The sequence below is a fragment of the Apodemus sylvaticus genome, chromosome 1 (assembly GCF_947179515.1).
Source record: "Apodemus sylvaticus chromosome 1, mApoSyl1.1, whole genome shotgun sequence".
NCBI classification, from domain to species: Eukaryota; Metazoa; Chordata; class Mammalia; order Rodentia; family Muridae; genus Apodemus; species Apodemus sylvaticus.
The window spans coordinates 616,174-643,205 of NC_067472.1; the positions used below are offsets into that span (position 1 = coordinate 616,174).

Genomic DNA, 27,032 nt, shown 5'->3' on the forward strand with positions numbered 1-27,032 from the left:
ACAACATACCCAAATCTGTGGGACACAATGAAAGCAGTGCTAAGAGGAAAACTCATAGCCCTGAGTGCCTCCAAAAAGAAAATGGAGAGAGCATACACTTAACAGCTTAATGACATACCTGAAAGCCCTGGAACAAAAAGAAGCTATTTCACCCAGTAGGAGTAGAAGGCAGAAAACTCAGGGCCGAAATCAATCAAGTAGAAACAAAGAGAACCATACAAAGAATCGACAAAACCGGGAGCTGGTTCTTTGAGAAAATCAACAAGATAGATAAACCCTTAGCCAGACTAACCAAAGGGCACAGAGACAATATACAGATTAACAAACTTAGAACTGAAAAGGGAGATATAACAACAGAAACTGAGGAAATTCAAAAAATCATTAGATCCTACTACAAAAGCCTATACTCAACACAACTGGAGAATCTGGAGGAGATGGACAGTTTCCTAGACAGATATCCGACACCAAAACTAAATCAGGATCAAATAGATCATCTAAACAGTCCCATAACACCTGAAGAAATAAAAAGGGTCATAGAAAGTCTCCCAACCAAAAAAAAGCACGGGACCAGATGGCTTCAGTGCAGAATTCTATCAGCCCTTCAAAGAAGACCTAACACCAATACTCTTCAAACTATTACACAAAATAGAAACAGAAGGAACACTACCCAACTCGTTCTATGAAGCCACAATTACTCTGATACCAAAATCACATAAAGATCCAACAAAGAAAGAGAACTTCAGGCCAATTTCCCTTATGAATATTGATGCAAAAATGCTTAATAAAATTCTTGCCAACCGAATCCAAGAACACATCAAAACGATCATCCACCATGATCAAGTAGGCTTCATCCCAGGGATGCAGGGATGGTTCAATATAAGGAAATCCATCAATGCTATCCACTACATAAACAAACTCAAAGAAAAAAACCATATGATCATCTCATTAGATGCTGAAAAAGCACTTGACAAAATTCAGCATCCTTTTATGCTAAAAGTCTTGGAAAGAACAGGGATTCAAGGTCCATACCTAAACACCGTTAAAGCAATATACAGCAAACCGGCAGCTAACATCAAACTAAACAGAGAGAAACTTGAAGCAATCCCACTAAAATCAGGGACTAGACAAGGCTGTCCTCTCTCTCCATATCTTTTCAATATAGTACTTGAAGTTTTTCTTTTTTTAAATATTTTTATTTTCTATATTCTTTGTTTACATTCCAAATAAGTTCCCCTTTCCCGGATCCCCCCTCCCCATATGTCCCATAAACCTTCTTCTCTCCATCCATTCTCCAATCACCTCCCTCCTTTTTCTCTGTCCTTATATTCCCCTCCAATGCTAGATCAATCCTTTCCAGGATCAGGACCCTCTCCATACTTCTTCATGGGAGTCATTTGTTATGTGATTTGTGCCTTGGGTATTCAGGGCTTCTGGGCTAATTAATACCCACTTATCAGAGATTGCATTCCATGTGTATTCTTTTGTGATTGGGTTACCTCACTTAGGATGATATTTTCCAGATCAAACCATTTGTCTAAAAATTTTGTGAATTCATTGCTTCTAATTGCTGAGTAGTATTCCATTGTGTAAATATACCACATTTTCTGTATCCATTCCTCTTTTGAGGGACATCTGGGTTCTTTCCAGCTTCTGGCTATTATAAATAAGGCTGCTATGAACACAATGGAGCATGTGTCTTTATTGCATGCCGGGGAATCCTTTGGGTATATGCCCAGGAGAGGTATAGTAGGGTCCTCTGGAAGTCTCATGTCCAGTTTTCTGAGGAACCTCCAGACTGATTTCCAAAGTGGTTGTACCATCTTATAGCCCCACCAGCAGTGGAGGAGTGTTCCTCTTTCTCCACATCCTCGCCAACACCTGCTGTCTCCTGAGTTTTTTACCTTAGCTATTCTGACTGGTGTAAGGTGAAATCTCAGGGTTGTTTTGATCTGCATTTCCCTAATGACTAATGATGTTGAGCACTTCTTAAGGTGCCTCTCGGCCATCCGAATTTTTTCAGGTGAAAATTCTTTGTTAAGATCTGTACCCCATATTTTAATAGGGTTATTTGGTTCCCTGGGGTCTAACTTCTTGAGTTTTTTGTATATATTGGATATTAGCCCTCTATCAGATGTAGGGTTGGTGAATATCCTTTCCCAATTTGATGGTTGCCTTTTTGTCCTTTTAACAGTGTCCTTTGCCTTACAGAAACTTTGTGATTTTATGAGGTCCCATTTGTCAATTCTTGATCTTAGAGCATAAGCTATTGGTGATCTGTTCAGGAACTTTTCTCCTGTGCCCATGTCCTCAAGGGTCTTCCCCAGTTTCTTTTCTGTTAGTTTCAGTGTGTCTGTTTTTACATGGAGGTCCTTGATCCACTTGGAGTGAAGTTTAGTACATGGAGATAAGAATGGATCAATTCGCATTCTTCTGCATGCTGACCTCCACTTGAACCAGCACCATCTGTTGAAAAGACTATCTTTTTTCCACTGGATGTTTTCGGCTCCTTTGTCGAAGATCAAGTGACGATAGGTGTATGGATTCATTTCTGGATCTTCAATTCTATTCCATTGGTCCACTTGTCTGTCATTGTGCCAATACCATGCAGTTTTTAATCGTTAATTTTTCATAATCATTGTCTGGCATTCTATCAGAAATAGTCAAGAGTTAAAGATGCGATTGTAAAGTCTTTAGAAATATCAGACAAAAATTGAAGACCAGCAGTAGTCTCTTTAAAGAAATAATACAGATCTTGGTGTGATGGTTTTTGCTTTATCTTACTACATTTTATTTTGTCAAGTTTGGTGGCTGTCTCTTAGAAGCCTATTTTTTCTAATGAGAGACAGAAAGGGAGTAGATCCAGAGTAGAGGAGAGATGAAAAGGAACTGGGAGTGAGAAGAGAATGATGAAATGTATGTAATCAGGATATTGTACGAGAAAAGAATCTATTTTGAACAAAAGGAAAAATGAAAAAAAAAAAACACCAATAAGTATTTGGATAGATGTTTATAGGTGAAAATTTGGTGAAAGGTTGGAGGTGAACGACAATAACAATAAGACAGATAAGCTGAGTTTATATAAATGTGATGTCTATTTTTATATTTATTTATTTATTTGTGTGTGTGTCTGTGTGTTTGTGTGACAGACATCCAAGAACATCAGGGTAGGGACAGGGGAAGAGGAGAGACTCTTTCACATACTACAGTATACATGTGGCAATCAGAGGATAGTTACAGGAGTTGATTATCTTCACCATGTCAGTCCGAGGGATAAAACTAAGGTCCTCAGGCTTGGCAGCAAGGTAGCTTACCCACCGAGCCTCCTCACTGGCCCAAATGATTATTTCTTAGAGGGTATAAAAGATACAGGTAAGCAGAACTCATGGCAATAGTATGTAAGGCTTTGATATGTAAGGGTTTGGTAGCATACAATCTGTAATTGTGGGATAACCTCTATAGGCATAGTAAAAGTCAATGTAACATGATAGAGAAAATGTAATTAAAAAACAATCAAGCTTGCAGATACTTAGATCCAAACAGTGGACAGAAGCCAGGGTCCCCTGTGGTTGAATTAGATAAAATTGGATGTAGCTGAGGAGGGGGGTAACCCCATAGGGAGGCCAGCAGTCTCAACCAACCTGGACCCCTGAGATCGCTCAGACACTGAACCACCAACCAGGCAGCATACACTAGCTGGTCTGAGGCCCTGACACATAACAGCAGAGTATTGCCTGGTCTCGTCTCACTGAGAGAAGGTGCACCTAACCCTCTAGAGACTTGAGGCTCCAAGGGAATGGGGAGGTCTAGTGGGTGGAGTGGGGTGGGGTAGGGACATCCTTTTGGAGGTAGGGGAGGAGGGATGGGATGAAGAACTGTCAGAGGATGGATTGGGAGCAAGGATAATGACTGGACTATAAAGAAAAAATATGATGATGAGGATGATGAGGATGAGGATGATGAGGATGAGGATGATGAGGATGATGAGGATGATGATGATGAGGATGATGATGATGATAAAAGTAATACAGAAAATAATCGAGCCAAGAAAAGGAGGAAAAGGCACAAAGAACAGATGAGGCATAGAATAATAACTTAAACTTTATCCTATCTATCATTAGATGAAATGCTAAAAGCTAAGGGATGCATTAAGGAGAAGCAATAATCAGACAACTTTATGAAATCCTGCAACGTTACCAAATATTGCTGCCAAGAACCACACCTGAAAGATAAGGAAGTAGAAAAATTAAGTAAATGTTGGAAATGTTAGACAAGGGCTGGTGAGATAGCTTAGTGAGAAATTTAAATCCCCAGAGCTCGTTCATAAGCCAGACACCTTCATGCTTCTACAGGGAGATGATGGGACCCTTGGAGGCTTATGGGCCAGGTAGTCTGTCATCCATCAGGAATAAGCAGCAAAAAGAGGCCCTGTGTCAAACAAAGCAAAGGTGGGGTATTGGTTTTAAGAAAATTTAATTTGGAATAGAGTTTAAAACATGAGATTAGAAAATAATAAAATTTGGAAAATCAAATACCTTGGCATTTATCTCAAACGACAGGTGGAACCTAAAGAAAGCATTAAAGCACAGTGGCTGTTTGTTATACCACTGCATTGTTTAGAACCATCCAGACAGCCATGATTCAGAACAAAAGTTGACCAGTTTCTGCTTAATTAGGGTAGTGAAGAAGATGGCAGAACCAACAAGAGTTGTCATGGATAAGGGACAAGAAAACTTTATGGGCAGAGGCTCGTCTGTGGTGATTACTCGGGTCTTAAGGAGTAGTCATGTGAAGGAGACAGGGAAGGATGTTCCAGTGGGGTTGGGAGAGGGGAAAAGCTGGACAAGGTAGACCAAATTCAGATGGCAGAAACCATTGAATGCCAGGAATTACACCTCAGAGCATCAGTGCTATAAGCATAGAAAATGGATTGGAGTAGGAATGATGGGATATGGGGAAGTGCTGTTGGTGACAGACTAACAGGTCATCTGCAATTCCAGAATCTAAAAAATGAAACTCTGAAAGGAATGTCTTTAAATTGGTATTGAAACTCATGTATTAAAACTTGACATGGGGTGGGAGAGAGATGGTTCAGTGGCTAAGAGTGCTTGTTGGCTCTTAATAGAAAACCCAGGTTCAATTTTCATCACCTCCATGGTAGCTTACACCATCTGTAACTTTAGTTCCAGAGATTCTGATACCTCCTCTGACAGGTCTGAGCATCAGGCTAGCAAGTGGTACACATGCATATATGCAGGCAAAACACTCATACACATAAATTACAACCCAAAACTTGATTTAAATTTGTGTGAATAATTTACTGGTACCCTTAAACTTTCCCCCAGAAATAACTGTGTGGTCTCATGCCTTACTGAGGCCCTATCATAATGCCTTCAAAATTTACCAAGCTCTGAGTAAAGTAAGGTATAAACTTGGCCCTAGTCTTAGTATCAAAACCATGGACCAGTTGGTAATAAAAAGGAGAAAGTCTGGCCATAGTGGTTCATGCCTTTAATCCCAGCACCCAGGAAGCAGAGGTAGGTAGATCTTTGTGACTTAAAGTTAAAGGCTAGTCTGGTCTAACAGTGAGTTCTAAGCTATCCAAAGCTTCATAGCTGTAGAACCCAGGCAGAGATCAAAATTTCTGTGCTCATTAGAGGTGGGAAATAGTGTTTTATATTTGATATGACAGATATTTGTGCTATGTATGCTAGGCCTTGATATGCAGTGCCTAGATACTAGGGTTATAGAAAAAAAATTACAGCTTTATTCTTTAGCAGCTTTTATTGAAAAGATATAATGATCATTTTAATATTCTGAAATGTAAAGAGTGACCAGGTAGAAGATAAACTAAGTTCCAAGTTCTGGCTAATTTTCTCTACTGTGAAAAATTTGCAAATATATCTGTGCCACTTTCTATCTCCTTAATTTAAGCTGCGTTGGTGGATGCTTGAATGGACAATCAGAAAAGATATCTTGTATCTTGGCTTCATACTTTCCCCTGGTCCATTATGATTTTCAGATTTTCTCTGCCACCTTTCTTTAACTCTGACTTCATTCCCTCCAGAGCAAGGCAGTAGCCCTTGATGAGGGGTTCAAGGCTCCTTGTGTACTTACCTCTCCATGAGAACTGCACAGCAATATTTTGCTTTTAAGTTTAGGTGGATTGCTGGTTTTCACCTTTACATTTTCAGATCTTTTCTCCCATCTAGTTTCTTTTGCCAGTAGCTCCTCCTTCCTGCCAGGGAAACATTCTGCTGGTCTGCTAAAATTGCCTCCACTTTGAATCCTCAATTCTTGGCAGAGTTTAATATTTATGTTGCCACTCTTAAGTTAACTATTGTGCAGGTTGGTGTGTTTAACTACCCATCAGGATGCCATCTTTTAAGCAATGTGTACTTTTGAGAATAGCTATGCCGAATGACTCATGCTGGTGTCTGCCAGCCTATTATGGCCTTGATTTAGGACTTGAAGTGAGTGTGCCAGTTGTAGTGTTGCTGACCTTAAAAAGTTCTCAGTTCCTAGTTCCTTCTGCAGATATAGTTGAGTTGTACTTGCCCACTACCTTGAAATTAGGCCAATACCAAGTGACTTAGTTTGGCACGTGAATTGTGACTGAAAGTATTGTGTCCACAAACTCAGGGACTTAATGTTGGCTCTGCAGTACATTGCTGCTTCCTTGCTTTGGTGTTCCCAGTGGCAAAGGTTCCTTCCTTTTTTTTTTTTTTTAATTTTTTTGGGGGGGGTATTTTATTTACATTTCAAAGTTATCCCCTTTTCGGGTTTCCCCTCTGCAAACCCCCTGTTCCTGTCCCCGTCCCTCTACCCCCCTGCTTTTCTGAGGGTGCTCTCCCACCCACCCACCCACCCACTCACTCACTCACTCACTCACCCACTCATTCACCCACTCACTCTCACTCACTCACTCACTCACTCTCTCTCTTGCCTCACTGCCCTAGCATTCCCCTATGCTGGGGCATTTATCCTTCACAGGACCAAGGGCCACCCCTCCCATTGCCAGATAAAGCAATCCTCTGCTACATATGCCCCTGGAGCTGTAGATCCCTCTATGGGTATTCTTCAGTTGGTGGTTTAGTCCTTGGGAGCTCTGGGGGAGGGCTCTGGCTGGTTGTATTATTGTTCTTCCTATGGGGTTGCAAACCCCTTCAGCTGCAAAGGTTCCTCTTAACTCTGGTCCTAAGTAAGGATAATGTAGATCAAACTCTCAGCACAGGTTGGTCCTAAGTAAGGATAATGTAGATCAAACTCTCAGCACAGGTATACAACATGAGTGAGCAAGACTCACTGCCCCCCCCCCCACCTCCCCATGTGTTTGTGTATGTGTATGTGATGCAGAATCCATTGGAACAGTTGTGAAGCACTTTTTCCTAAGCATTTTATGGATAAGTTCAGTGCACGTGGTTGAATTGTAGTATATCTTCACTTTATCCACCTGAGCATTGTGGCTTTTGAAGCAGTTCACTGACCATTAAGAGTTGCTCATTTTCAATAGTTCGGAACATTACTAAGTTATTTAAGCAGAGACTGTTTCCCGGGAAAGACGATAATATTAAAGTGGGCGGAACAGCACAGATAATTTTCTGTTCAGATCCTGGTAAGGAGCAACCAAAAACAGAGCAAGGGGCCTGGGGAATGGTACACGTTTTTATTCTTAAATCTATAAACAGTAGTTTAGAGAGGTGTTGTTAGCTGTTTTAATTAAAAGGAAGTTTATTGGGTACACTTTAAATATTTTAATAAAATTAATACTTTTGATATGTTTAAGCTAACTGTATCTTGGGTTTCTAGTTACTATAATTGGCAAACTAATCAATAATGAAATTAGTTGAAACTAAGCTATAGCTAGTCTCTTTTACTTAATTTTATTCAGTCTGTACAAACATTGGCTTATATATAAGCCTTCTTGTCTAACTGCCAGTAAAGGGCCAGCCATGTTTTGGTGAGTGTTAAGATCTGGGCAGGTGTTGCATTACTATTTGCTTTTTGCCCAGTGGGTGGCAGTACAACCCAACTGGTTGCTTGCAGTTGTCTTGGCAAAATTTAAAAAAAAAAAAAAGGAAAAAGGAAAAAAAAAAGGCCTTAAATTTTAAATCTGGTGATGTATACTTCTTTTAGGTAATATTTTATGTAATAAAATTACTGGGCTGAAGAAATGGTTAAGTGTTTGTAGCTCTTGTGCAGTACTAGAATTTTACATTGGGCAGATCACAGCAGCCTGTAACTCCAGCACCAAGAGGTTCTGATGTACTCTTCTAGACTACATGGATACCCATGCACATGAGGTTTCAGTCTCTGTCACTCTGTCTCTCTCTGTCTCTGTCTCTCTATCTCTCTGTTCTGTCTCTGTCATTCTCTCTCTCTCTCTCTCTCTCTCACACACACACACACACACACACACACACACACACACACACACACACAGCCTCCCTTCCTTAAAAGAAAATTGCCTGGTTACCTTTCTTCCTAGCTTTCAAGCAAATAGATATCATTACCATTAGTAACTCTTACTTGTGAATTCTGCTGAAGGCTTTTCACTGAAGCAGTTGCCATCACAAAGTAGTTCTTATAGGAGAATTTTCCAGTGAGATAATCTGACCGTAGCCAGTTACATAAGTGCTCATTTAGACAGTGGTTTTAATGCTCATCATCCACCTTTGAGGGTAGAGACTTCTCCTTAACCTGTTCCATCACAGACTTAGCATGACCTTAGGTCCTCAGGCAGATTCAGAATGACATTCTTTAAGTTGCTACAAAGCACATAACTGCAATACAGTTGAGATTTTTGAAGCATCTGCTTGTTTTAGTTGAGACAGATCCTGAACTTGGAAAAACTACCAGATACTACCTACATTTGCTTATTATCAGAGGGTGTAGAATATATTTATGTAGATTGTATTTTTTAAAAAAAGATTTATTTTATATAAGTGAGTACACTGTCACTGTTTTCAGGCAGATCAGAAGAGGGTGTTGAATCCCCTCACAGATGGTTATGAGCCACCACGTGGTTGCTGGGAATTGAACTCAGGACCTCTGGAAGAGATTATTAGTGCTCTTAACCTCTGAGCCATCTCTCCAGCCCTAGATTGTATTTTTTGCTTAATTTTTAAGACCTATTATTTTTTAAAAGTTAATGTGTATATGTGTATTTGTACCCTTAGAGGCCAGATAATGTTGGAATCCCTGGAGCTGGAGTTACTGACAGTTGTACATACAACTGTACTGTATGTATTGTATGTTGTGAGCCATACAATATGGGTATTGTGTTATATCAAAGTTTAGGTCTTCTGCAAGAGGAATATTCTGAGTCATCTCTTACTTCTAAGTCATTTCTTTTTGCTCCCATAGATCATATTACTGTTTTGTTTTGTTTTGTTTTGTTTTGTTTTGAGACAGGGTTTCTCTTTGTAGCCCTGGCTGTTCTGGAACTCACTGTAGACCAGGCTGGCCTAGAATGGCCTTGAACTCAGAAATCCGCCTGCCTCTGCCTCCCAAGTGCAGGGTTTACAGGCATGCACCACCACCACCCAGCTGATTATATTACTTTTTAAGGTTTCTTTTAAGACAGCTATGTGCTTGTTTCAAAAGATAGGGGAAATTTCCTTTAAGAAATAAATTCTTAGGGACTGGAACTATGGTTCAGCTATTCAGAATGCTTGCTGCTCTTCAGAGGACCTAGCATTGCCAATCTTTGGAACTCAGTTCACCTGATGTGTTCACAAGAGTAACTCTGGGGGCCCTTAAACTTGTTCAAGGCTCTGCTAAAAAGAAGCTTTCTACTTTGTATTATTTCCCCTGTAATTTTGTTGACACTTGCAGTGATGATGCAAGCAGTGGTGGGTCAAATTGTACATGTGTGAAATAGAAAATAAAAAGACCAATCTCACTTAGGAATATCCTGTATGGTCGGGTATGATTGACACACATTGTAATCCTACCACAGGGATGGCAGAGGAGAATCCATGCAAGTTTCCGGCCAGTCTGGTCTATATAATATGATACAATCTTCAAAAAGAACTGTAAAAATTACTCACTTGAATTGTGACTTTGGGGTACTAAAACATTCTGTATTAAAAAGTATGTACTAAGAACTTTTATACTTCTACAATGTCTGAATGTACTATCTACTTGTTTAGTCTCCATATTATAGTAGTCTAAAAGATAGAAGACAGGTTTATGAGCAAGGTTTGTTCACAAGAAAGTGACTGCAAAGAATGCTACTTCCCATATCTCCTTTGTATTTTTAATCTTTGTAGCAGCTGTGGTGGTTTGAATAAGAACAGCCCCTATATGTTCCTATATTTGAATGCTTAGATATGCACTCATCTATAGACTACATGTTGAGAAAATTACCTTCTCTATGGAGCAGTTGAAGAACAGACTGAATAAGAGACCTAGGTACTTGAAATGAGTCAGCAATTAGAATATCTATGTAACTCATTTTTTTTTCCTGTGGCCAGTGTGCAGTGGTAGCAAATAATGTATATTAAAGACTCACTCAAAATAGAAGATAAACCAGACTTCATATAGTATTTAATGCACCTTTTGGTAGTTTCATGTGTTTGAATTCTCATTGCAACAGATTTTCAAGGAATTGCCATTTTCTAATGAAAATGAAGGAATATTAGTTGTGGCATGAAAAGGTATACACCTTCTCCCCATCCGCATTTACAAATTTCCGACATTAAATTTTCTTTCTTTGGGCTGTAGAAATGGCTCAGCAGTTAAGAATACTGACTACTCTTCCAGAGGTCCTGAGTTCAGTTCCTAGTAACCACATGGTGGCTCACAACCACCTGTAATGGGATCTGATGTCTGAAGACAGTTACAGTGTACTCACATACATAAAATAAATAAGTCTTAAAATAAAATAAGTCTTAAATTTTTCTCCTTGACTTCAAAACATACAATTGATTAAGTACTGAAGCAGATGGAAGAGTCTAGCAATGTTTTATTAAGTTGTAAGAGATTTGTTAAAATATCAAAATAATTACTAAAGTTACTTAAATTTGGATTTGGAAGATTATTTTTTCTGAAATTATGTTCAGATTTAATGACTTTATTATTGTCATGTTAGGACAAATTAATATACATTTTTAAATATGTAAATTGTCAAAGAGTTTCCATTTTATACACACACATACACACACATACACACATATATATGTAATTGTTGGGGTGAGGAGAAGGTATATACCTTTTCATGCCACAACAAATACTCTTTTTCAGAAGGTTTGCAAATAGCACATACAAGGAATGACAGTTATGCCTCAGACTGTATTCTAGGACTAAGGCACTAAATGCTGATATCACTTAGAATATGAGTATCAACTCTTTTTTTTTAAGATTTATTTTTATTTATATGAGTACACTGTCTCTGTCTTCAGACATACCAAAGGAGGGTATCGGATCCCATTACAGGTGGTTGTAAGCCACCATGTGGTTGCTGGGAATTGAACTCATGACCTCTAGAAGAGCAGTCACTCTTAACCTCTGAACCATCTCACCCGCCCTGACTTCCCGCCTTGTCAACTTTTTATACATCGAATGTTCAGATGTTCATAGTTACATTTCTAAGAAAATTTTTAATGAAAATTATTCAACTTTATTCTCTCCCCGAAAGCCAGAATTTTAAACAAATGTATACTGTATCCTGTGAACATAATGCAATAGACCTTCTTTCAAAGATATGTCTTAACCTTTGAACTTAATTTGTTTTATCATAGCAATATACCAACTTCCTAAAACACATTAAAGAATAAAGGGTTATATAATATTACATAATGTAAAAGAGCCTTAGGATGTTGTTGATTGGATAATTTTATCAAAAATGATCTTTTGCAAAACATGGTCCCTTTTTGTTTGTTTGTTTATTGTATAGCAAAGAAGGTCAACCATAGAGTAAAAATGCTTTTAGCTGCTTATAATAAATATGAAGCAGTTGGGTGGTTTCAGTAACACTCAGCCTTTGCTCTTTACAATAATGCACAATGAAGTGGCAGTGATTTGGCTGCAGCAGAAGAGACTAACTAGACTCATGGCAGAATAGCAGCTCATAGATTCTTGATAGCAGCAAATATGTAAGAAATATGTGTGCTGGTGTACTTTTGAAGATCTTAGTGGTGGAAAAAAAAGCATATCTTGAATAGTTCTTGAATAGCCTTTGCAACAGAGTCAATTTTGTTGGGAGCTAGTATGGTTACCATTGTTAACAAGTCACTCATCTTAAGAATGTCTATAATTTGACTTTAGGGATTGTATATGATTTGGTGAGGAGTAGTTTAATGTTTACTAAATACATTGTCTGCTGTCTGGGCTCTAGATGGTTAAGAGGTGGAGTGTCCCCAGTTGATAAAGTCCAGTTTTATTCGCTCTTGTATTACACATTCTCACTTGTTGCGCAGGCTGTTCTCAGTCTCCTTGGGTGTACATGTGCTCTTCATTGTACCTTTACTAATTCCAGATAGAAAAAATATTTGCTATAGCCCACATAAAATTATAGGCTTTTTGGAGCCGTCAGGCTTCAAGATTTATCATTTATTTTCATGTGTATTTGTACAGCCACATGAGTTTATTATGGGTACAGGAGTATGGCAGCAAGAAGACAGCGTCAGATTCCTGTGAACTGTCATGCGTGAGCTGGAAATCAATCCTGGGTTCCCTATAAGAGCAGTAGGTGCTCTTAACTACTGAGCCATCTCTTTAGCCCCATCTTCAGTTATTTTAAATAGTGTGATTGTTTCCTGAAGCCAAAATGTTTAAGATGCAATAGAATAAAATAGAATAACACACTTACTCCAAGATAGATTACAGATTGATATTCACATTTGTATAAAAAGATATTTGACTCTTATTATTTCTACAAGCAACATTTCGGAAGGATAGAAAATAATTAGGTCGTGGTTTCAGGGAGTAGGAAGTTAAAGTAAAACACTAAACCCATTTGAACTGACTAAAATTTTAAACTAAGGGGCTAAGAGTGTGGCTGTGGGTTCTGTCCAAAGCACCTGTACTTCTTCCCCTAAAAATTGAAAGAAGTTTAGAATAATTATTTTTTCCTGCAGCTTGTTTCTTCCTGTTTGATATGATGGATTTTTTTTCCCCAACTACTGTTCAAGCCAAATAATACCATTTTGAAATAGTGGAACTCAACAACTAGGCATCGTTTTTTCTACTGGGGATCAGAGTTTATTGGTTGTAAGTTTTAAAGAGGAACAATTTGATTCGGATTTTCAAAGTGGCATTTATTTCTAGGTTCCTGGAATAGATGGAGTTTATTTTCTCAGACTGTCATAATTTATAATCTTGTCATTTCAAAGGTTTTGAGTAAGTGCTGCATGAAATGTGGAAGTAAAATATTTAAGTGTTCTGACATTTGATTTAGCACAAAAAGTACTTTTTAATACTCCTAACCTTTGAGGCTTGGGAACTTTGTAAAGGAATAAGGAGTTCAATTGTATTTATTCTCTCTGCTGTTAAATGTACCTTTTGATCAGTGTTCATGTTTTCTAACACTTAAACAAGATTTGTCCTTTCATGAAAATGAAAAAGTATTTTAATGTAACAGCTTTTCATATTTTTTTTTCTTCTATATGGGTAGAATTTACTTCTTTGAGTGATGAATATCATTTCCTGAGTTCTTTGAAGCTGCTTTGAGGAAGATGATGTATGCCAGTCTGTTCATTAAGGGTGGTTAGGCTTGCCTGTAATGCAAGCCATTTCCCCCAAGTTCTCTGGTTGACAAAGATTGCTTTTTAAAATATTAATAGATTTTTCTAAGTGTTAGGCACATGGCTGCTGTGCACCCTCACTCATACTGATTTTTACAATGTGTTTCCAGATTTTCTCTGATTTTTGACACATCCTCAGAAATAGTATAATGTCAGTATTACTCCTTAGTATGGAAATTGAAATTCAAAGAAATGAATTAGTTACTCAGTACCACAGAACCTTGTTAATACTAAAGTAGAAATTTAGATTTAAACAGTGCTAGGTTAGATTTAGATGTGAACTTTAGATTTCAAAAGACCCTGCCTTTGAAAAATATACCTTTCCATCTCCTATATTCTATGCATTCTGGTTGGATTGGAGAAGAGCAGATAAGGTACAGATTCTTGCCTCAGGGGCTTGCAGTTAGTAGTAGAGATTACTCAGTAGTTGCAGTTCCACTGAAGGGCCATGGAACTCAGATGTTTTGGGAAAGTGATAAATCTTGAAGGAATAGAGCAAGTCTGATGAGGGGTGGGGAGAGATGTTTGAGCAGACAAAACAACACTGATAGTACTTGGGATTGGCTAGTTGGTCCATGTGCTGAGGTGGGCTGTGTATAAGAAAGTGTAAGCTGTGGAATCGTGTCCTAAATTGAGAGGTCTGAACTTAAGAAAAGATGGTAGTGGGGTTTTCGGAGTACTAAGAAGGGACTTTAGGTAATTTCAGTTGCCAGATTCTGATTGAGTCTTAGTGCTTATTAGCTTGGGATCACACTCAAATGGTTAAGTATTTCTGAGCTGTTTCCCTCTTATGTATGATAGAGACAACCTTTATTCTACAGGTAGTTGGGAGGACTAGGAAAAGAAATGGAAAGATAAACAGCAGACCTTTAAGTACTCTGTAATGAAAGATGAAGTAGAGATAGTTCCCAACATATTTTCCAAACTCCAAGGTAGAAGTCAAAGCGTTATAAGGTGACTGCTTTAGAGCATTAGAACATACAACATTTCTTTAAGACACCACTTCTATAATTTTACTTATTTTATGTGTATGTCTCTGTGTGGGGGTGGATGATTGAAGAGGCCAGTAGAGGGGCTGGGATCCTTGGTTCTGGAATTACAGGTGTGAACTGTTTGATAGGGGTTCTGGGATCCAAACTCAGGTCTTCTGGAAGAACAGCAAGCAAAGCACTCTTAACCACTGAGCTCTTTCTCCAGTCCCCTAATTTCATGTGGTTGAACTTGGTACTTAGGAGTCTTAGTGTGGTAGAACTTGAAAGCATGATGCTGTCTTTAAGGTCTGGTTGTCAGGTGGTGAAGTTTCCAAAGGACAGACCTTATGTGGAATGTGTGTTTTTGTTTTTGTATTTTATACATTCTCATTCCCCAACACCATGGCTCAGGAATTTTTAGTTGAATACATGTATCTTATCATTTGCTAATATTTTAATTTTTTAATTTGATATTTTAAAATTTAATTAATATTTAATTTAAATTTATTTAAATAATTTAATTATAATTTAATTTTAATTATCATTTGCTAATATTTTAATCTTTTTAAATTTAACAATTTTAATCTGTTTTATTTAGGCTTCTTTAATGTTAAATTAACTTAAAGAATAAAATAAAGTAGTACATGGATATGTAAAACATATCATCTTAAGGTACTACAAAAAAAATACTAAAGACTGGGCAATTTAAGTTATTTCTTATAGTGGTTTGGAAGCTGAGAAGTTTCCAGATTGAGGTTCTGGCTTAAGGGTTCCTGGTCAAGACTCCTCCTGGATTGTAGATGAAACATTCTCACCAAAGCTTTCCCTGCCACATTTTGATATCAAAGATTTAGAAACCCTTTGTTGTCTCTTTCAGGGCATGGCCTTGTAGCATGAGGGCCATGCCCTATAACTTCGTAGAATTTTACTTACTTCAGATATAGCTGTACTGGGAGACAAGACATGTTCAGTCAACATACAGTAAATTTGGAGAGGTTCCTTAATGACTTTGTGACTTCGTATTTTGTAGAAGTGAGTGAAGTTAGGTGTGCATTATATTGTACTTCAGTCTAGACCTGCAGGTATATGTAAATCATTGAGTCCTTAATTCTCTTGTTGACAGTTGGTTAATTAGAGAAGCTGTTTACAATGGAGATAAAATTTAAAAAATGTATTAGCCACTCTAATAGTGTCTTAAAAGATTGGTTTGTTTTATTTTATACATATCCGTACTTCATTGTATGTTTATACACCACATGATACAGTGCTTATGGAGGCCAGAAAATGGTGTTGGATTCCCTAGAACCAAAGGTTCAGGTGGTTGGAAGCTACCATGTGGGTGTTAGGAGCTGAACCTGGGTTCTTTTGTAAGAGCAGAAAGTGTGCTTAACTGCTTGGCATCAATTCAGCCCCTCTGGTAGTATCTAGAGCCTGTTTTACTTGCTTGAATTCTTTCCACCCTAATTCCAGGTCCTAATACAGTTTGATTCTTTTAGGAAGTGTCTCTAATTCAGTGGTCATTTTTTAAAAAGTGACTAAAATGAAATGTCATATAATAGACTTTGGAACAAACAAATCTGAACTGACTTTAGTATAAGTACCTCCCCCATCTTAGATTCTTTCTGAGTTGGTTTGTATTGCAGAGCCTGAAGAACGACTTTCAGCTGGTTTCCCAGGGTATTTATGTTGATGTTCTTTTTCACAGGCCAGCCCTCCAGACCTCTATATTGAAAGATTTAATATAGCTCTGGGCCAGTATATGGGAGCATTGCAGAGCATCGTGCCTCTTTTCATATATATGGTAAGTTAGAACTCTGTCTCCCTTTCCCAAACCATGCAAGGTAAATTGTGTTCTGATTTCATTAACTGTATGTAGTAATTTCGCTTCCCATTCCTGAGTCAGATGATAGATGGGTGTGTTTATGAATATGGAGTCTCATCACCACCTTATTCTTATAGCACATCTAAGTGGAATAAACCAGAAATTGGAGGTGAGAAAGTTAGAAGTGCATTTCTTCTCCATCCTTCCCACAATTTTCTTTTATTAAATTTGTTCTTTAACAGTTTCATACATGTATATAATACATTCTGCCTGTGTTTTTCTCTAACCCTCTTCCTCTGTGCTGCCTCCCCACCCCCAATATTCCCACAGGTCCCATTCCTTACATACTTGCTGAGAGGAGACCTTTAAATCCTGTCAGGAAGGAGAATATTAGATGATGATAGCTTGAAACACCTTTGTTCAGAAAAATACCCAAAACAAAAGTAGATGGGGAACATTGTAGGAAATTTGTAAAACACTACACACAGGTTTATTGTCTTTTATAATTAATTTTTGTGGATTAATTAGAAAAAAGTCAGCAATACTATATTTTTGTCTGGTACGAATTAGATAGTTCACAGAAAATATATAGCATAAAAAGGAAAATATATCAAATGCCATTATTAAATATAACTTAAAACTACTTTTAAATACTTTTTTGAAAGATGCTTGAAAATACTTATTTTTGATGAATCTGTCAAAAAAACAGACTTATAATTTAGAGTAGAAATGAATTGCTAAAATTGCGTTGAGAGACTCATTTTATGTATAAAATTTCTCAAATTCATAAATAGATTTAAACACTAAGTGTATATATACATATATATGTGTATGTGTGTGTGTATATATATATATATATATACACCCACACACACATACATACATGCATGTGTACATTTTAATAGCAAAACATTGGACATATTTGTTTTGTCATCATTTTGGGATCGTTTTAACAACTTATGGAAAAGAAGAGAATACACAGTTAATACAATGGCATATATGTTTGTGGAGAAAAGTCTCCTAAGTCCTAACATTAGGGTAAAAGTACCAGGTAGCAAGGTACAAGTAGTAGGTGCTCAACAGGGAGAGGAGTGGTTCCCATGCAAAGAGTGCTTCAAAACAAGTGTACCATCTCATTTTCTCTATAGAATGGGACCTATAAGCTAAAACAGGATCAGCTGTGGAAGGCTTTTTTTTTACACACCCATTGGCGTAGTTTTTAACCTAGTGAGTGCATCTTATTTTTAGTCCCGTCCTCCTCCCCCCACCTTTTTTTTAAACAGAGGAAAATACTACTGAACTAAGAGTGAGTAAAAAACTTGTTTTTATTCCCTTTGTGTTTTCTACTCTTTGTCATTGAGCTAGCATTTAAAACATGAACACATTTAACGGGTTTCAGATTTTTGTGTTTTCCAAATCAGATGGACTTTGGTAAGAAAGAGAAAACTTGATTCAAAGTGGCTCCAGTAAATAAGGATAATGGCAGTCCATCTTGTAACAGACCTTGAGAGTAGGTAGTTCCCAGGGATGCTGTTTTATCCCTTGCTGTACTCTATATAGTTATCTTTTATTGGCTATAAGTGAACTTTTCCTTCAATCACTGCTTGCTCTCAGCCTGATTAGAGTGTCTGCTTCTGAGCAGAGATGCTATCTAGAATTACAGTGTACAGTGGCCATTCTGAAGGGCATGTATAAAGGGACTTTTCCTAGTTAGTGGTTTCCACTACTTGCCTGCTTTGGATGCTGAGGAGTGCCTTTCTCGGGTCTTCCAGCATTGCCTTTTGATCCTGGTGATGAGCTTGGTTTTGTTTTTTAAAGATTTATTTATTTATGATATATACAGTGTTATTCCTGTGTGTATGCCTGTACAACAGAAGAGGGCACCAGATCTCATTATAAATGGTTATGAGCCACCGTGTGATTGCTATGAGTTGAATTTAGGACCTTTGGAAGAACAGTCAGTGTTCTTAATCTCTGAGCCATCTCTCCAGCCCTGGTGATGAACTCTTAAAGGCATGGCACACAGCATGGTTCTATACTGTTTACATCTTATTGTGAAGTTAATATTTGGATCTTCCAACCTCACACCAAAAAGACCTGTGACTAGGAATGGCTGGGTTTTGCTGTTTGCAGGGCTTTTTAATTTTATTAGTATTTTATTAATACATTTATTCATTCTCTAAAACTGTATATAGTTCTCCTGTTTATGGGAATGATTACTTTCCCCTATTGATATATAAAAACTTCTTTACTTTTCTTTTCAGAATAAGTTTTACATAGAAACTAAGCTTAACAGAGACTTAAAAGATGACCTTATAAAACTGTTTACGGAACATGTTGCAGAGAAGCACATTTACAGCCTAATGCGTAAGTATACTTTTACTTCCTGTGGGGGTGAGACAGCGCTAGCCATGGTTTCCTTTTTCCTTCCCTTTCTTTTCCAGCTCACTCTTACTCTTTCTTTTCATCTAAGAACACTGTCTCTAAAGTCCAATATTGACATCTCTAGAGCCAGAAAGCGGGAAGTTGTTAAGTCTACCTTAGTCTATAGAAAGAGACATGATTGAAACTGATTTAATAGTAACCTACTGTTCTAGGCCATTTAGGCAGGTCATTTATTGGACAAGGTCTTGTACTTGGCCTGTTCTGTGTTGCCATTTCTTCCCTGAGGAGGGGTATGATTAAGAGGGTCACATGTCACCAGTGACTTCTGAAAGAGCACTGGGTGTCTGAAGGCGAGCATAGGCTCTCTCTAGTTTCTACTGTTAGTCTAGTGAGGCTGCTATTCACCATGTTAGAAAGTTGTTAGCTTCCTGTGGATTAGCATTTGTAAAATATTTACTACGGCTGTTTAGATAGCTAATTAAGATCCAGGTTCCAAGCTCAGTCAGTCTTTCCCAATTCCTGACTAACAATAGGTGGCATCATTTCCTTTTTAAGGGAATTTCCCTCTCCTGAGTGGACTCCAAGCAAATCATCACTAGTCACTCAGCACCTCCAGCAGGTCATGGGGTTGGGTTTCTTTTTTTTTTTTTTTTTTTTTTGTCAGTATTCAGCATTCTTTAGTTTTCTATAACTAATGTGGATTGTAGTTTATATTTTCTTGAACACTTTTAGTTGTAATAGTTGCTGCCACACAAGTTTTATTGAAATTTATAAAGTAATTGTTTTAAAGCTTGACCACAAGCTCTTTGTTTTAACTTTTGCTTTTAAATGAAGACAAGGATTTATATACTGGGCTGGTTCACTTTTGCAAGGCACAGTTTTCACACAATAATGTAGATTCAGTTGACATCATACTCCCAGAGAGTCCAGAGTCCAAAATAGGAGAACCATAAGCTTGGATTATAACATGCATTATTTTTGAGTCTGGTCAGATACTTATATAAGATTTTTGTACAGTAATTCTGAGATACTCCATTTGTTTTGGTTTTGAGAGAGGGTCTTGATCTACAACCCAGGCTGGCATGGAAGTTTTAAGAAATCCTCCTGCCTGAGCTTCCCAAGTGCTAGATGGTAGAAGTGTGCTACTGTACCAGCTTCTAGCCATTGAATAGCATTGAATACTGACATTGTTTTTAGTTTCCTAAAGCACATTTTCTTCTTTGTTAAAATTCCATAGAGAAATGCTACATCTAGTAGAAATATGTATTTCCTTTCTAAATATGTCTTTATACTGCTAATAATTTGGAAGTCAATTTTATTGGATACTTGGGAAGAATATTGATGAGAATATTGTACTTAGTATTGTACTTCCTAGTCTGGGTTTCTAATTGCTATTTAAAGGCAGATATATCCTTTTCCCAGCAAATGGAAAAAAACCCTTAAGTTTTTATAAGTTGGATAATTATTAGATATTTATTGAACAGTTACTAGGTATTATACTTATGGTGGAGGACACAGAAAGTGACTGCTAATCACACTGGTTTGGGTCCCAGGAGAGGAAGCCCTATAAATGTTTTAACAGTTGGATTCGGGATCATCACAAAGATTTTTAAACAGATAAGACACACAGTTTACATGTAGCAGGACCTATTCTAGATTCTTTACAAGTATTTAAAGTACTATATTTTATGACACTGTAGGATAGGCGGTCATTGCCATAAAAATTGAGTCAGATAAAAATAAAGTCCAAGGTGCTGGAGAAATGGCTCAGTGGTTAAGAGCACTGACTGCTCTGCCAGAAGTCCTATATTCAATTCCCAGCAACCACATGGCATCTCACAACCATTTGTAATGGGATCCAATACACTCTTCTAGTGTGTCTGAAGACAGCTTCAGTGTACTCATAAATAAAAAATAAATCTTTAAAAAAAATTAAGTACAAATATTAGTGACTCAGGGTTTGTGTCTTGGCTCTAGTGGCTACAACAAAACAAGTAAGTGTACCCAGTCTCTGTCTAAAAGTCTGAGCATTAGTTTCCTTCCTTTGGCTTTTACTCATCTGAACATGCTGCTATTCCATTAACTGTCATTTGGAAACAGTGGCTTCAGCCAGCAGCATCTTAGTTAACTGTACAGTCTGAAAAGGGCTTAGTGAGGCTGATGTGACCCAACTGGGGCTTTCTATTGGTGGCTTACATGATTCAGACGTTAGTGTGGTTTTTAGTTTTCTCCAACAGTGAATGTTCTAAGATTCAGAAAGTAGCAACTTGGTAACTATAAATGTCTAAAGTCCTGGACTCAGAAAAAATTTCCTGCGTTCTATTGGGCAAGCAGTCACAGAACTTAGGCTCCTGGGGGTAGATCATGGATACCCATTTCACAATGGGAGGTGTTTCAAACTAGTCTGGAGTTCATATCTTAAGCTTAGTAAGCCAAAGCAAAATGATCTCATGTGCCAAAACCAAATTTGTTCTCAATGCCCTCATGCTCATGAATTAATGTGTGAATTTGTCGGTTGAGTGTCATTGTAGGTAAGACTAGTTTTTCCTCAGTGCTGTGCATACTCATGTGTCCTTAGAAAATAGAGTGACTAATGGTTTTGATTGGTAACAAAATTACTTTTCTTACAAATTAGTTTTCACCTTGAATTAAACTGAAAGCATAGCTAGGAGGTTTTACATTAATTAAAGTATTTCTTGGTGCTGTACCGAGCAGATGTGATAATCAATATGTAGCAATTAGGCTGGACGTTTCCAGAGAAAGTATAATGTGTTGACTTTTGCAGTTAAAGATAGAGTTTACTTTGCAGAGTCAACTAACTATACTTAAGTTTACCTTAGTTTTTAACCCTTATATTTTGGCACTTTTTGAATTCATGTAGTTTTAGTTTTCATTTCCAGACCAAATTACTAAAAGGATCCCTCAGACAATGAAGTCAGTAAGATGGCTCAGTATGTCAGGTTGCTGTAGAGTAAATGAAGAGAAGTGGCTTTTGCAAGTTGTCTTCTGACCTTCACACAGGCAGTGTGGCATTGATGCATGTGTGTGCACTATACACACACACACACACACACACACACACACACACTAAATTTAATAAAAATGTGTAACATCCTAGCAACAAGGAACATTTGAAATATCAGAGGATCTCAGGACCCACCAAGATACTTAAGACTTTAATGTTATAACATTAGGACTAGACATCTATCCCTAGGCTTAACACCCTATGATTGATATACGTCTGTGAGTAATAGGCTTGTTGAAAGACACTGCTTTTTAATACATGGCTTTCAGAAGAAACCAGTTACTTTTCTAGTACCAGTCCATGTTTGAAGTACAGGGATTATAGGGAATACCAGGCTTACAGCCTCTTCTGCCATCAACTAGCTCTGTGTTTTAGATAGGTGTGTGTGTGTGTGTGTGTGTGTGTGTGTGTGTGTGTGTGTGTATTTTGTGTAGGGAGTGCTGCTCATCTAGTTTGCACTCAAAGATACAAAGACTAACCCTTAACAGGGTTCAGTAACCATCCCCCACCCCAACCCCCAAACACACACTCATTGCATCCTCAGCAAGTCCCAGTTCCCTAGGGGGGAAAAAGCTGGAAAATCCTTTAAATTTAAATACTTTTTCAAGAAGAAGAAGGGATATTAGCACATTATTAAAATAATCAACTCTTTATAATCCTTTCTTTACAAGTTAGAGGCTTTATTTTGCTTTATTGAGATATGGAATCTCTTATAGCTCAGGCTGGCCTGAAACTCTTAAAGATAACCTTGAAATTCTGATCTTCCTTTCACCTTCCTGGTTTGTGTGGTGCTGGGGATCAAACCTAGGACTTTGTACATGATAGGTAGTTAGGTAAACACTACCAAACTGAGCTACATCTTATCTTCTAGTAATATTTATTTTTGAATATAATTATTTACAGTTAGCTCATCCCAAATTGTTTATACCCATTTCATAAGTCACATGTGTCTTTAAAATTTGTGGTTTCTTCATAGCTGTCAGGTTGACATAGAAATTATGGTAGAGGCTGTTGGCAGAGGTTATGACTTAGCCACAGTTTGTGTATGTAGTTAAGTATGAAGGCTTCAGGCATTGGTCAAAAGAATAGGATAAACGAGCACTTATATTTGGGCTGCATGCTGAATATCTAAGGCTTTCAGAATATAATAATTCATTTAGAAATTCCATTTTTAAACATATTTTAGAGTATCATGATTTGTAAGTCTCCATTTATCATCTTTAAAATTTTTCACTCAAAATTTAAGTTTGTTATCTGTGGATGATGAGATGGGAAGAATAAGCAAAGAAACCTATGACCTTTGTTAGTAAACCTCACGGAAGTTCCTTGAAGGAAGAAGATACTTCCATTTTAAAAAGACATGGATAAAGGAAAACAGTTAACTACAAATCTGGTTATATAAAACTCTGCTATTTAGTTTCCTTCTTCCTCCCCTCCCCCCCTTTTGATTTGAAAAGTAAGATAGAGGATGTTTTAGGTTTTTTAGTCTTTAGCTTTTTGGTTTTTTTTTTTTTTTTTTTTTTTTAATCTTAGATTAGAAATGAACTGTTTTAGGGCAGTAGCACTTGCTGTGTCCAATAAATAGTTATTAGTGTCTGTTAATGATACAATCTAGAAATGTTATTGAAATAATTACTTGTTTTCAAAATGAAGGAAATGTAGTAGATGATAAATATAAAAGAAAGCTAATTCTTTGTTCACAGTCAAAAGTCAGGGTTAGTTAGCTTCATCGTTGCCACAGTAGAAAAGTAGAAAAGGTAAATTATCTTCTCTTGCCTTTTGTGTAGGAAGGTTTTTTTTTTTTCCTTGCAAGAAAAATGGAGCTATGGTATTTGCAAAAGTAGGCTTTGATACAGTTAATAAAAATTGCTGTTGGTTGAGTATCCCTAATCTGCAAATCCAGAATGCTCAGAAATCTATAATTTACTTTGTTTTTGAGGGGGCGGTTCCAGGATGTAGTTATGGCTGACCTCTAACTCAGAAAGATCTGCCTGCTTCTGCTTCATGAGGACCAGGATTAAAGGCATATACCATTTCCAGCTGAAGTCTGTAGTTCTTTGAGCATGACAGAAATTGGAGTATTTCAGATTTGTTGCATTTAGGGATGCTCGCGACTTGTGATCCAAGCATTTTAGATGAGAATGATTTGAAGACAGAAGGGTCAGTGCCATTCATTTTCTTCCCACTTAGGCACGTTGTTACTTCATGAGTGCCCTAGAGCTCTTCCTTTAGAAGGCTTCACTTCTCTGACTCCTCTCTTTTCACTGCTTTGCTTATTACTGCTGCAGCAAACCAGTGCAGACTCTGTTTTATTGAGCACTGTGCTGAAGGCTTGTGTAATCTTTTGTGTATAAGCTCTTGCTCTGTCTTGTGCTGTTCTTTTCTTGTGGTATTTACTCAGACAGCCATAGAAATACTAATAGAACTTTTACTGTTAGCAAGTGTTACATGCTTTTTTCTTTTTTTTTCTTTTATTCTTTTTCATTTGTGGTTTTTTCTTTTTTTTCTCTTCTGATTTTTTCATTTTTCTTCTTTCTTTTTCTTTCTTTCTTTTTCTTTTTTCTTTTTCTTTTTCCTTTTTTTTTTTTTTTTTTTTTACCTGTTTTTTCTTCTTATTCCAGCTTTACTTTTAGAAGCCCAGTCAACACCATTTCAGGTCACACCTTCAACTATGGCAAATATTGTGAAAGGCCTGTACACTCTCAGACCAGGTAAACACCTGTCATTTCTGTTGGGATTGGGCTTGTGTTTCTATTTATTACAGCCTTATCCAAGAGGGCAGTTGTTGTCTTTACATGTTTCATGAGGCTAAATGACATTTGGGATTATAGTAGCAGAAATCCTGGAACTCAGTTCAGAGTGAAATGTTGGTTTAGGATTCACTTGGAACTATTTTCTACCAGTAAAAAGCAGCTGCTTTGATTTTTGTAGCACCTTGGGAGAGTTCCACAAAATAATTGGCTGGATACATTTATTGGGTGTGGTGGTGCCACTCGCAAGTACCATCATTTGTGATGCTGAGGCAGGAGTGCAGTGAGTCTAAGGCCAGGCTGAACACTGCATACTTAGATTGTTGCAGAACAAATCAAGAAAAATGAATCTCATGTTTGCTCTTAGTTTTGTCTTTGTTGTTATGCAATTTCTTCATTTCACACTGTAAATATGTATAGGAATACATACTCAAATTATATTTTCTAGCCTATTACGTACTGGCAAGGGATCTAGAACAGGTGATAAAGGGAACATACAGTGCTTTTATTTACAAGCAAGGCCTATAAATGACCTTAGTCTGCCTATTTTATAGTAAATTTAGGATTAGATGCAAAGAAATCAAAGAGCCCTGTAGTTGTCTTCCTGTTATCTAGCCATTTACAATATGCCCATAGGGGAAATTTTAGAAACCTCAGGGCAAAGCATTGTCCTACAGTCAGTAAACACAAAGGATACTTTTTTTAAAAAACAAAGATAATCCCCCCCCCAGACAGAACTTACTGTTCTATGAAATTTTGATATCTACAGATTCAAAGAAAATGTGAATGAAATGTGTTCACCAATAGTAATACCAATGATCAGCATTTTTAGCTATAGTTACTCACCACTTGAATTTGATTATTTTAATGAAGTCATAACTGATGGTAATTAATTTAAAAGATACTTTAAAATTTGGCTTGCTAAAATAAGAACCAAGTGAAACTGGTATTAAGGAAGTGGATTCAAGAAATTGTCTCTTTCTGAGTCTACTATAAAATGATCAATGGCATGTAGAGTGTTCATGTTTATGTAACTTTGGCTTTGGTCTTAAGCTTTATTCTTCGTTACTGTTAACAAATCATTTGTATAAAATAATTGTATAAAGTTACCAAAGAACATGTTCTAGTAAGCTAGTATTTTTCTTCTAGTTTTTCTAATATTTGAACTTCATTTTTTATAGTGTTATTAAAATGCCTTGTGATTATTTCTTGTATACTAAGTTATAAATGATGTTTTCTTCCAGTGTAATATGACAAAATCTGCCTTCTAAGGAGGCAGGTTTATTAGTTATGGCCTTTTACACATGCAGCAAAATTGCAGAATAAAGCTATTATCACTGTGAGTAGGAGAAAAATGTAGGTGCCTGTTTATCTAAATGCTATTTTATCCAGGTTGGTCTCTTGTAATAGGATTTATACTCCTTGTGAAGAAAATTCTGTGTTTGAGAATTGTCCTTTTCAAAAGGTGAATTTTATCACAGACTAGCCTTGTGCTGCCCTAGGCGCTTTCAAAGGTGCTATTAAACTTGTTTTGACATTTCCATGTCTTGGCAGTACCTATTATGTTCGGGGTCTAGTAAAATTCTAGACACCTGACAGATAAAGGTTGGAATATTTCAAAGCTGAATTTTAAATGAATTTTAAATGTAGAAGTGTCTTCTGTCAAAGTGTCCTCAATAATGTTAGCCTTTCTGTACCATAGTTGAGTCACCTTGGGAGGTTTTCAATCTTAGATTCCTGCCCCAACCCACTGGCAATTTGGAGGATTTAGCATTGATGCTAAGTTTTCATCAGAGTTTTTAGAAACTCAACTAGAACCAGCTTCAGCCATCTTACCCTTCTTCTTTTCATCTACTGTACACACTTTTGTTTCTTTATCTTTATTTTAATGACTAGAATTCACACCAACTGGTGGAAGGATTTGGCTTCTGTGCCTCAGATGATTGGCTAGTCATTACCCAGAACACCCTAATGACTTTCTAAAATCACATGCCAGAGGGGTACACCACTGAGAGTGTTTGCCATGATGCTGTGCAAGGGAGATGTAGGTTGGCTTGCTCCAGTCCCTACACTGCATGTTTCCTTTAATTTAGCTCTTCTCCAATTGAACATTTTCCCCCTACTTTTTAACTTGCTGTTGGCCTACTGCTATACAGCATCAAAACTGTGGCCATTTCAGATTGCAGCTTTTCAAGTGGGCTTACAATCTTATAGAGCATTGACATGTTGGTGGTTTTTCAGTATAAACAGCCACACTGTATACAGAGGAATCTTGAAAGCCTTAACCTGAGACATTTGTAAAAGGGTGAGCGGTGGGTGTTCATGGAAAACCCA

At 37.3% G+C, this 27,032-nt stretch overlaps 1 protein-coding gene across 3 annotated transcripts in view; it reads left to right on the top strand.

The window, feature by feature from the left end:
• The window catches only part of Cacul1 (CDK2 associated cullin domain 1), a 69,030-nt gene that overhangs the window by 33,049 nt on the left and 8,949 nt on the right, over positions 1-27,032 (top strand). For 2 of the 3 annotated variants that reach the window (XM_052182446.1, XM_052182442.1), the window contains exons 4-6: positions 16,422-16,517; positions 18,803-18,905; positions 24,570-24,659. In XM_052182446.1, the coding sequence (XP_052038406.1) occupies positions 16,422-16,517; positions 18,803-18,905; positions 24,570-24,659 (289 nt within the window). The remainder of the gene's footprint in view (positions 1-16,421; positions 16,518-18,802; positions 18,906-24,569; positions 24,660-27,032) is intronic. The other variant, XM_052182447.1, reaches the window with a different exon arrangement.